General features: G+C 40.6%; 1 protein-coding gene and 1 pseudogene across 1 annotated transcript in view; both read right to left on the bottom strand.

The window, feature by feature from the left end:
• Positions 1–412: 412 nt before the first annotated feature.
• On the bottom strand, positions 413–1,483 carry LOC118848760 (annotated as a pseudogene).
• A 6,722-nt stretch (positions 1,484–8,205) lies between these two features.
• The window catches only part of LOC118848431 (peroxisomal trans-2-enoyl-CoA reductase-like), a 21,489-nt gene continuing 17,713 nt past the window's right edge, over positions 8,206–11,981 (bottom strand). The window contains exons 7-8 of the mRNA XM_036757307.1: positions 11,704–11,815; positions 8,206–8,234 (exon numbers count right to left, since the gene is read on the bottom strand). Of these exons, the coding sequence (XP_036613202.1) occupies positions 8,206–8,234; positions 11,704–11,815 (141 nt within the window). The remainder of the gene's footprint in view (positions 8,235–11,703; positions 11,816–11,981) is intronic.

Here is an 11,981-nt window from a genome sequence, read left to right as displayed (position 1 = left end):
CTTTATCCTTGAAAAATTGATTCAAGCATTTATCAAGTGCATATAATATACATAGCATATTTTATGAAGACTTTATTCACCTATAGGCTTAAGTTTTGTAAGGAAGACAGTACCTAGTTCATATTTATTTAGAGCTTTAAATTTTTTTTAGCACCAAAAAGGGCTTTTAAAGAAAGGAACGGGGCCAAGTTTCTCCTTCCAGATGCAGAATTTACATCAAAATAGGTTTACAAATCATTGTTCCCCACCCCCTTGATTCTTCTGTAGCCCCATGTGAGAGCCCCTAGAAATTGAGTAGCATCTGAGTTACTAACAGGAAAGGCAATCCAGCTGCCCCCTTCCTAGTTGTATTCTGATGACTAACAGATTATCCAACTGGCTCAGGGCTGCCCCCAAACACAGAAGGCAGTGACTAAGCTCTCAAGGAAGAGGAATACTGAGGATGCCACCAGTCAAAGAGACGAACACTGTGCACGGGGTCCAAAATGACTTGTACACCCTGTTCACTGTGTAGTTTCTGACCATTCTGGACAGAAGTGTCCTGGAACACCAGCCTCACCTGATGGTGCCTCATGTCAGTACTCACATTGATGGTAAACAGGGTAAAAATTATGCCCATGACAATGGGGATAAAGATGAAATTGAGAGTGGTGACTTGTAGGAGGCAGCAGTCCTGGTCTGGGTTGGTGTGAACATCTTCATACTGAACAGGAGGTTGTAGTCCTCCCACACACTTACTCTTTAACCTAGGGGACTGTTTTTTGAACTTGAAGTTAAATTCCCACATTGGTTCTTGTCTGTTCCCAACAATCTTTCTGTACCAGAAAAGCAGACATTTGGAATTCTTTAAAGTGCTGGGAGTGGTCTCCGGAATGGCTGGATTCTTGGAGATTCGAGCAGCAAACAGCTCACACATGTGGTACAGAGACTGGATCACACATACCCAGAGTCAGCACAGCTTCTCCACAGACTCTGGCCGCAGGCAGAGGGGCAGGTAGGTGTCCAGCATGTGGTGCCTTGGATACAATCTGGTCCAAAAGGTGGCAGTGCAAGTGACGGTGCAGGCGTCCTTACAAATCAGGGAAAATTTCACCATGTCCTCAGGATGAATGTAGGAGGCCAATAAAAGCCAAATATCCACAGGATACTCTTCTCCAACAGCCCCCTCAGGGTCTTCTTTGTGCCTTTTGCTTTTCTTTTTTCTGGAGACAGTCTGCTCATGGATGCTCTCCTCTTGGGCATTCATCTCATCACTGTTGTCACAGGGCTCCCCAGCCCCAAAGGAAACTTCCTCTGTGGGGATCTGGGAGGCTTCCAAGCCACACAAAGATTTCACTTCCTGCTGGATAGCATTGGCAACAGCTTTTTTGACTCATCCAGACTTAACGACCGCTGGATCCGAGTTGGCATAATCTGCCACAGTCACTCGGCCGGAGCAGGCGTCGTGGGCCCGGAACTTCAGTTGTTTCCCTCTCTTGGGCATGGGGGCCTAGAGCTTTAAAGTTTACAAAGCACTTTCCTCACAATAACTCTCTGCAGGTATCATAGAACCTGAGAGTTGGAAGACACCTCAAAGGCAATCTTCCCCAACTGGTAACTGACCCAAAATCTCCTTACAACATTGCTGGCAAATGATCACATTTAAACCTTTGTTTCATTTTTCAGAAAATTTCAATAAGTATCTTTATTAAGAACTTGATAATCATCAATGAATATTTCAATATGCAAAAGACAGAAAAGGAGAATTGCATTTAAAGGTGGCCTGTCAAGTAACCAGACTGATTCAGAAAAACTGAATTCTATCAAACATTCTATGAATAGTTCACTGCAGTACTGTATAAACTCTTTGTAAAAATGAGAAAAGAGAATCTATACAACAATGTCCATGACATAAATATGATCTTCATACCTAAATCAGGTAAAGAGATGAAACAAAATAAGATACAGACAAATATACCTCATGAATATCAATACAAAAATAATTAAAATGTTAGGATAGAGACTACAACAGGTTAACAAAAAGGTTAAATGGTATGACCAGGTTGGATTCATGCCAGGATTGGAAGACTGATTCAATATCAGGCAAACTACAAACATAATCATATTGATAACAAGAACAACAAAAATTTGACTATATCAATAGATGCAGAAAACATTTTTATATAAAATATAATATCAATTTCTGATAAAAATACTAAAAAGCATAGGAATAAATTGACCTTTCTTTAACATGGCAAACAGTGTCTATCTAAAAAGAACCAGCATTACATTTAAGTGAGACAAACTAGAGGTCTTTTCAATAAAATCGGGGGTGAAGCAAGAAGTCCATTATTTTACATAGTATTAGAAATGTTAGCTATAGTAGTAAGAAAGGAAAAAGAAATTGAAGGAATAAGCAGAGACAGTCAAACCATCACAGTTCTTCATATGACATAGGCACTTAATAAAGGCTCATTGGATTGAATTGGTCTCCTTTCAACCAGTCTCTCCTTTCCAATACATTCTTCATGTAACCATCCAACTGATATTTCTAAAGTACAGGACTCACCATGTCACTTCTGCTCGAAAAGCTTCAGTGAAAGGTAGAGAGACTCAGTGAAGAAAGTAAGGGATCTGTGTTATGGTAATTATGGTGGGACTTTTTTTGCTGTTCTCTTTTGGAATGCTAAGGCTATCACATGCCTTTGTTTGAATGGGGCAGGTAAAGTGGGTTCGTTTTGTCTTTTGTTTTGTGGTGCTTCTCAGCACCGAGGTAATCAAGTACCTTTGATGAGTCTTGCCTTTCAAATGTAATGGCAAGCAAAATGGGACTTTTGCTAGGTTTTTTTTGAGTGCTTCTCAGCACTGAGGTAATCAAGTGTCCCAGGGCCCTGAGAGGGGTATATGAGGTCTGAGGTTGGCGTTTTGTTTTGGGGGCACACTCATTGAAAGAGTGTTGGTGACAAGACTCTGGGTAACCATTGAAGCAGCCTCCTCCCCCTGCCCCTGCTTTGAAAGCCCAGATGTTGGTGCTTCTCTCTGGTAACTATGTATGTATTGTGATTTAGTCAGACAGATAAAAGCCTGTCTGTTGATCTGTTTGTAATTTCTGTTTGTATTTGCTCTGAAGTTCAGGGTGTTGGCTTTTCCCGTTGAACTAAGTGAATGGTGTATGTATGTTTAATTAAAGTAAGATTGTTAACCCCTTAAAGTTGCTTTCCTTAGAAAAGCAGATCAAAGGACCTGTGCTAGCAGTCCTCCTGTGTGCTCTGGTAGTTGGTCTTGCTGTTGGTCTTTCACCTCCACAGCAGCTGCTAGTAATATTGTTGTTACAATCTGGCATCAGAAGACTTTCATTTGAAACCTAGTTTCTGCCTCTTACTCCCTGTGTGATGCTGGGCAAGTCACATAACTTCCATGGGCCTCAGTTTCATCCTTTGTAAAATCAGAGGTTGAAGTAGGTGACCTGTTTAGTCTTTTCCAGCTCAAAATCTATGATCTTATGATTCTCTGATCCACTTCCTACTACCCCTAGGATAAAATACAAATTATTCAGCCTGGCATGTAATGTCTTCTATAATTTGACATGAACTACTTTCCAGACATTTCATATTATCCCTTTCCATCTCCTACCTCTGCATCATCACAAAGCCTTTCCCAATGGCTAGAAGGCACTCCCTTTTCACTTCCATTTCCTTCAGAAAGACCTGAGTTAAATGCTGTCTCAGATACTTAGTAGCTGTGTGAATCTGGGCAATTTCATTTAAACATCTCAGCCTGTTTCCTCATCTGTAAAAAGGTGTAAAAAGGGAATATAACACTTACCAAACAAGGTTGTGAGATAACACATGTAAAGTGCTTTGCAAACCTCAAAGGGATATAGATGCTAGTTCTTATGATGATTCCCCGCCTAGTTTGCTTTGACTCTGGACTTTATCATCATGACTTTGTTGCCCTCTTAACTGGGATCTTCTCTCAGCACCTAGAACTCAAACCATGGAAAATCTTTTCTCTATGTCAGTCCCCTTTTGCCATTGGTGAGTTCCTTCTGTGGGCCTCCATTGTGTGGACAGTTCCAGTCCCCTTCAATCTGCTTTCCAGCTCCCTTCTATGTGTTGTTTTCTCCCACTAGAATATAAGTTCTTTGAGAGCAGGAACTTTCTTTTTGCCTATATTTGTATCCTCAGCACTTAGCACAGTGCCTATAAGCACTTAATAAATAAATGCTTGTTCCCTGACTGTTATCCAATGAAATATTGCCACTGACCTTTTAATAGGAGGTGAGGTGACATATACTTTCAGAAAATTTGTTCTACTTGACTATGCATGGAGCCAAGATGGCCTCATGAAGGCAGCGTCTTACCGGAGCTCTCTCACAAGGTCTGTCAGATTCCCATAAAAAAGTGAATTTGAACAGATTTGAGAGAGTCAGAAACCGCGAGCAGTCTGTATGGGGCCAATTTCCGAGCTGGGAGAGTCTGAAAGGCTGAAGACACGATCCTGTAGGCTCGGAGAGTGCTCGGCTGCGGAGCTGCTCCAGACCAAGGTGGAAGCGGCCGGCCGGGAAATCCACGTGGGAGACAGGCTGGGAGAAAGCTGGGCGCCCGAAACCAGCGGAGATCCCCAGGACTCCCAACACAGGACGGCAATCTGTGGGAGTGAGGAGAGGCAGATCAACGCCACCAGCCAGTAAAACACCAACTCCTGACGCTTCCAGCCCAGGAACTCGGCTTCTTGAACTTCCGAAAGTCTCAATGGCCAGGTAAACGGCTCTAATCCCTCCCCCCCTCACCCAGAGAATTCCTCGGGAAAAAAAAGAGAACTGAAACAGAGGAGAAAGTAGTGGGGCCTCACAGGACATATAGTAGAAGCTCATTAGCCCCAGAGGGGCAGAGTCGGCAGGGGTCAACACTGGGAGCCCAGACGTAATCTTGCTCCCCCAGGGGAAGTGCCAGTCATCAGCTCAAACAACAAACAGCTGAGACCATTGCTGAAAAGCAAGTGCTGGAGAGCACCCATAGGGAATGAGACGCCAGGGAACCAGACTCCTCCCCACACCTCAGGAAACTGAAGGTTATAATTCTAGACTCACAGCCCCCAGAATAAGAAAGCTGAGACAGAAAGCCCTGAGGCCCAAAGGTAGAAATTCGTTGTAATGCCAGGAAAAGGCAAAACAACAAACATGAAGAAGAATACAAAAAAACCGAGGACAATAGATTCTTTTTATAGAGACAGGCAGGATCAAAATATCAATATGGAAGAGGTCGGCAATGACACTATAGACGTGTCTGATACCTCAAAAAGTAATATGAACTGGTCTCCAGCCCAAAAAGCATGGCTGGAAGAGCTAAAGGAGGATTTTAAAAACCAAATTAGGGAGCTAAAAGAAGACGAAATCAAGTCCCTAAAGAATAAGATTGGTGAAATGGCTACGGAGATACAGAATCTAAAGAGAGAAAATGACACCCTGAGATGTAAAATCAACCAAATGGAAAAGGAGACTCAAAAGCAAAATGAAAACACTAACTCATTAAAAATTAGAGTTGCGCAAGTGGAAGCTAATGAATCTATGAGGCACCAGGAAGTAGTAAAACAAAATGTAAAGAATGAAAAAATAGAAAATAATGTGAAATATCTGTTTGGCAAAACAACTGACCTGGAAAATAGATCCAGGAGAGACAATTTAAGAGTTATTGGTCTACCAGAAATCCACGATGAAAAAAGGAGCCTTGACAGTATCTTTGAAGAAATTATCAAAAACAACTGCCCAGAGGTCCTAGAACCAGAGGGCAAAATAGTCATTGAAAGAATTCACCATTCACCCCCTGAAAGAGACCCAAACTGAAAACACCAAGAAATATTATAGCCAAATTTCAGAACTATAAACTCAAGGAGAAAATACTGCAAGCAGTCAAAAAGAAGCAATTCAATATCGTGGAACTACAGTCAGGATCATGCAGGATCTCTCAGCTTCCACATTAAAAGACAGGAGAAATTGGAATATGATATTCCGAAGGGCAAAGGAGCTGGGACTACAACCAAGGATCAACTACCCAGCAAAACTAAGCATAATTTTTCAGGCAAGGCAATGGACATTCAATGAAATAAGGGAATTCCAGATCTTCCTGATGAAAAGGCCAGAACTCAATGGAAAATTTGATCTCCAAATACTTGACTATGCATTCTTGTCTTCCAGTAAGGATGGGGATGGGAGGGAGGGCAAGGGGGGATGAAGAAGGAAAAAAGGAAGAAAAGAAGGGAAAGAAAGAAAGAGAAAGAGAGAGAGAGAAAGTAGAGAAAGGAAGGAAAGAAGGAAGGAACAAAGGAAGGAAAGAAAGAAGGAAGGAAGGTGTAAGGGCAAGCAAAATGGGACTTTTTGTTGTCTTTTGTTTTGGAATGCTTCTTAGCACTAAGGCAATCAAGTGCCTTTGATTGAGTCTTGCCTTTGCTTGTAGGAAGGCCCACACCCTTTTGCTATAGCATTAGGTGACGAGAGGTATGAAACCCTCAAGAGATGCGAAATCCTCGAGTTGTATGAAGCCCTGGAGAGGTGTGAAGCGTTCCGACCCTAAAGAAGTATTTATATACTCTGAGGTTAGCATTTTGTTTGGGGCACACTCACTGGAAGAGTGTCATGTGGTTTTACCAGGTGAGACTCTGGGTAGCCACTGGAGCCCCCTGGCTTTGAAAACCCAGATGTTGGTGCCTCTCTCTCTGGTAACTATGTAATTCTTTGGTCAGACAGCTAGAGGCCTGTCCATTGATAACTCTGTGTGTTTGCTCTGTTTATATTGCCTCTGTTTGTAATTTCTGTTTGCATTTTCTCTGAAGTTCAGGGTGCTAGCTTTCCCCCGTGAACTAAGTGAATGCTATCTGTGTGAGAGATGATCTCTCGGAAGGTGAAGCCTCCTCAAAGGGTTAATGATTTCTTATGTCCCCTGTTGTATTAAAATGTACCCCTCTTATACAAAACAATACTTGCAACAAGCCAACTTTGTGAAAACATGTTTTTCAGTATACCCTGCATTGTACTTGACCCTCTCCCAGTCACCTGGACCCTGTTTTTGAGCACAGAAAAGAAACAAATTATCAAAGACTCCCCATCCCCTGTCTGCACTTTTCTTAGTACCACCCTGTGCACCTTATTCCCTTATACGGCAAACAAATAGTGAAAACCTCTGTTGCTGGGTAGATTTTCGTGAGAAAGATTGTACATCCTGAAGCCCAGCCAATGGGATGAAGGAGGAAGGGGTTAGGGTGGGGGGGGGAAGGGCTCAAGTTAGGAATGAAAGGCTGAAGGGGCCCCTCCCACCTTGTACTCCCTGTCCGGTGCTGCTCTGAGCGAAGAGGGGCTGTACCCTTTCTTGAGAGAAAGCAATAAATTCCTTTCTGCTTTCAAGGTATCCCAGTCTTTGTCTCGATTAATTTGAGTAGTGGTCTTTATCCCATACATATATATGTTTGATTAAAGTGAGATCATTAACCCCTTAAAGTTGCTTTCCTTAGAAAAGCAGAGGAAAGAATCTGTGCTAGCAGCCCTCCTGTGCGCTGGTGTTGTTGGTCTTACACAGCCACAGTAGCGGCAAGTAGTATTGTTATTAGAAAAGGAAGGAAGGAAGGAAAGAAGGAAGGAAGAATGGATGGAAGGAAGGAAGGAAGGAAAGAAGGAAAGAAGGAAGGATGGAGTATAATAGGAATGAGGGAAGGAAGAAAGGAGATAAGGAAAGAAGGAAGAAAAAGGAGGGAAAGAAGGAGGGGAGATTATTGAGGGTTTTTTTTAATTCTGAGAGCAAAAGCCAGGAAAAATGACAAACAATCAGGATAACTTTGAAAGCTAAAGGTTGAAACTTACTAAATACTGTACTTTAGAAGAAAAGTAAGATGTTGTAATGGTAATGTAAATTTGAAGATCTTCCTCATGCATTACTAGGCCCATGTGAGTTTTACACTTTTCTAATTTCTTAATCATCTGCACCAACATTTTAAAAACATGCAGGTCAAAGAACTGCCTTAAAATTCTTTCAATGTATTTTTTTGTGCCAAGACATACTTCATAATTTTTAAAAAGCAGTGAACAATTTTCCATAAAAAGGACAAATTTTCAGAAAGTACTAAAATTCATTCTTCATCTGGAAGTAGAAAAGACTCCACTTTCTTACTTTCCTCTGTTTAAGGTTGGGATTTCTCCTTAAAGGAAGCTTTCATTCTTTTGACTGTAGAAGGGTCCTATAGTCCATCAGGCCACTTGTCATGGTCTGTTAAGATTAAATGAGTGAAATAACCCTTGAATTACTATTGGCAAATGTGTGAATTTTTTTCCTTTTAGGAAATAAGCATATTTCTAATCCCATCCCAGGCCTATTTCCAACAAATCCCCTAAAACTAGTGGGGGCAACCCACCATCATCAGAACATTGAGTACATTCACTAATCATAATTTAATTAACTCATACTATTAAGGCATTGTATGACATTGGTTTGAACAGAGGTTATATTGCATAAGCAAACTAACATAAAAAGGAAAGTATAGACTGTAATTGGTGGGTTTGGTTTTTATGTTTGTGACAGCATCTTTTTTATTGTAAAAAGGGTCTCATGTTAGGGAAACAGCCTTTATGCAAACATGATCTATATTCAGAACAATATACTTTAGTGCTTCGAGAGATCCAGTATCTTGAGGATGTTGGTACTGCTTCCCAGCTAGATGATATGGTGCATAGAGTGCTGAGCTTGGTATAAGGAAGATGAGTTCAAATATGGCCTCAGACACTTACTAGCTATGTGTTCCTAGGCAAGTCAGTTTGCCTCAATTTCCTCATCTGTAAAATGGGGATAAGAGTACCTATCTTCCAGGGTTGTTGTGAGGAAGCCTTTTGATAATAGCATCATACCTTTAGAGGCAGAAATAACCCTAGAGGCCATCTATTCCAATCTCCTTTTTCTCCACATACAAGGAAACTTTTCCTCTTTCTCTTTTCATCAAAGATATCCTTAATTATGAGGTGTTGAACATTGCTATGGAAAGTCATGGGAGCAGACTATCACTTTCATGGAGAGGTGGAGGGGTGGGAGAGAAGAGACAGCAGGGAAGGCTTTCTGGAGAGTGTTGCACCTGAGTTGGGCATTTAAGGAAGGGAAGAACTTTAAAACATGGAAATGGCACAGAGGAAAGGAATCCATTCCAGTCATGAGAAACAGAGTGAGCAAAAGTATGGAAAGGGGAGAGGAGATTCACTTGAGAAATGGAGAGTCGAACAATTTGGCCAGAAGGCAGACTACCTGAAGGCAACTACTATGAGATAAAGTTGAACATGAAGGTAGGAGCCAGACTGTGGAAACCTCTGATTGGCAAGATAAGGAGATTTTGCTTTATTTGACAGGCAGAGCCAAGGCTTTTAAGTAGAAGACAAGTGTGACCTTGGACAGCTCCAGCCACCTCTCAGGCTGGCCTTCGAGGTATCTCTCATTTCTAGATCTCTTAATCTTTTGATCCTATTCATCTTATCTTAACCACTAAGTTGAGTGTCCCACAAGGGCCTGTCCTCAACCTAGTTTTAACCACTTATTCCCTTGAGGAGCTTTTCAGCTTCCCTGGGTTCAGTTTTCACCTCTATGCAGAAACATTCCAAATCTGTATATTTCTTTGGGTTTGAACCCAAATCATTTCTGTATCCAGCCCAAATTTCTCCCGCACTCTCTTGCATTACTAACTACCTTACCTTGGCCTTGTTTGTGCTTAATATATCTGCTGAGTTGAACTAATAAAAGTATAGATCCATTTCTTAAAGATTTGACAGAGATGAGAAAGAAAACAAATGGGCCTGTAGTTATGAATATTTTCTGGATAGTCTTTTTGTTGGTGATGATAATGACTTTAATTTTTTCCAGTTGTTTTTCTCCTTTTTCATAATATCATATCAGTCCCCCAATGCTTTTAAAATTGTACCACCCTCACTACACATTTCCTCCATAAGTAGTTGCTATGATTCAGCAGTTCTTTGTATCTTTATCTACTGTGTACCATTTCCACTTCTTAATATGTGACATTGGAGATGGGGTTGTGAAAGATCCAAACATGATCGTTTAATCAATCAAAAAGTATTTATCAAGAGCCTACTACGTGTGGTGTATTGAACCAAGATCTCAGATGCTGGGGACAAAAAAAAATGAAAGAATCCCTACTCACAGGGAATGCACATTCCATTGGACAGCATCTGGTTTTGATTCGTATCTCCTATGCTCATCACTCTGATTTACACATAAATGCTTAGTAAAGACTTTCCAAAATAGTTATTTAAAAACCAGAGGCAAGTATATACATAAATACAACAAATATAAAGTTAATAAGTACAAATATGTGCAAAGTATTTGAATATGAGGGAATCTGGGAGGGGAGGGCACTAGCAGTTGAGACAGATCAGGAAAAGCTTCCTGCAGAAGACGATGGCTGAACAGAGTCTTCAAGGAAGAGAGGGACTCTATGTGGTGGAAGTAGGAGGGGAGGGCACTCCACATTGGCTAATGCCATGGCATGGCAAAAGGAGGGTGGAATGTTATGTGTGAGGAACACAGAGAAGGCCAGTTTGACTGGATTAGAGTGTGGGAAGGGAATAATGTCCAATGAAGTTAAAAAGATAGGTTGGTGCCACTTTGTGAAGGGGCTTAAAAGATAAAAACGAGTTTTGTATTTTATTCTAGAAGCAATAGGGTACACACTGGAGTTGACTAAGTAGCAAAAACAGAAGAGGAAACTCATGATACACATAATCTGTTACGGAAATACTGCCATAGCTGTTCCATTTTTGTTGCTTTCCTGGTTTCATTTCTAAATTCTCTTGAGATAATCTGACTTAGAACTCAAATAAAGGGTTTTTTTCAGGATTTTTCCCGTCCACTCCGTCCTCTGTAACATTCTGCAAATGAGCTTATTCTAAAATTGTATTATCTTTGGACACTGGATATCTCTGTTTGGCAAACATCTCAAATGTTGTTAAAGAGGTTTTTGAGTTATTTTTACTTTCCTACTGTGATTTCTATTTTATCTTGGCTAAACTTGTTTATGCAATAGTGATGATCAATAGTAATGTCTTTTTCTTTACACCTATGCCAATTATCAGCGTCAACAGCTTGTTTTAATAAGTCACGATGGTGTTATCATTGCAGGCAGAATTCTTCTCATTCTTAATCACTTTTACTTAGTATTGTTTTTAAGCTTTGTTCTAACTAGTCAAACATTTCAATGCACACAGTTATTTTGGGGGTTCTATTTTCTACCCACCCAGTCGACCAAGACAGTCAACACACAGTTAATACATATTGACTGATTGACCCAAACTAAAAAGAGAGAGGAAACTGACTTTCTATATCACTAAATTCTATGAAGAGAGAAAATTTCCTTTTTGAATTATTTAGCATAAATTTAATAGTTCTCTCCTTCCTTCAATGCCCTTTGAGAGAGAGAGAGAGAGAAGGAGAGAGAGACAGACAGACAGACACAGAGACAGACAGACACACACACACGCACAATCAGAGAGAGAGAGAGAGAGAGGAGAGACAGAGACAGAGACACAGAGACAGACAGACAGACACACACAATCAGAGAGAGAGAGAGAGAGAGAGAGAGAGAGAGAGAGATTTTAACATTCAAGGAGTTATTTAACAAAATCTAAAAGCATAACCAGCAAGGTACAAAGTTGCTGATCACTAATTTTGCTTTATGACTCACTTGGTATGTCCCAACCTTGGGAGTATAAAGTATTACCACCATCAACATTCACTGTTTGTTCTGTAATATACGAGGCAGCAGAGGATAACAAGAAACACATGATGGAAGAGATCTAAGAAATAAAAGGTAACTATTTTATATTCATGTGTGCAACATGAATATAGATCCCTATATACACACATATACATTTCTAACTAAATGTATATGTATATACATGTACATATATATATATATATGTAGATATCTCATAGAGTCATAATTATAGACTGATTCTTAGA

Source organism: Trichosurus vulpecula, chromosome 4 (assembly GCF_011100635.1).
Source record: "Trichosurus vulpecula isolate mTriVul1 chromosome 4, mTriVul1.pri, whole genome shotgun sequence".
In the NCBI taxonomy this organism is placed as follows: Eukaryota; Metazoa; Chordata; class Mammalia; order Diprotodontia; family Phalangeridae; genus Trichosurus; species Trichosurus vulpecula.
The sequence above is the reverse complement of the archived record's forward strand: the minus strand, read 5'-3'. Positions and strand labels throughout refer to the sequence as shown.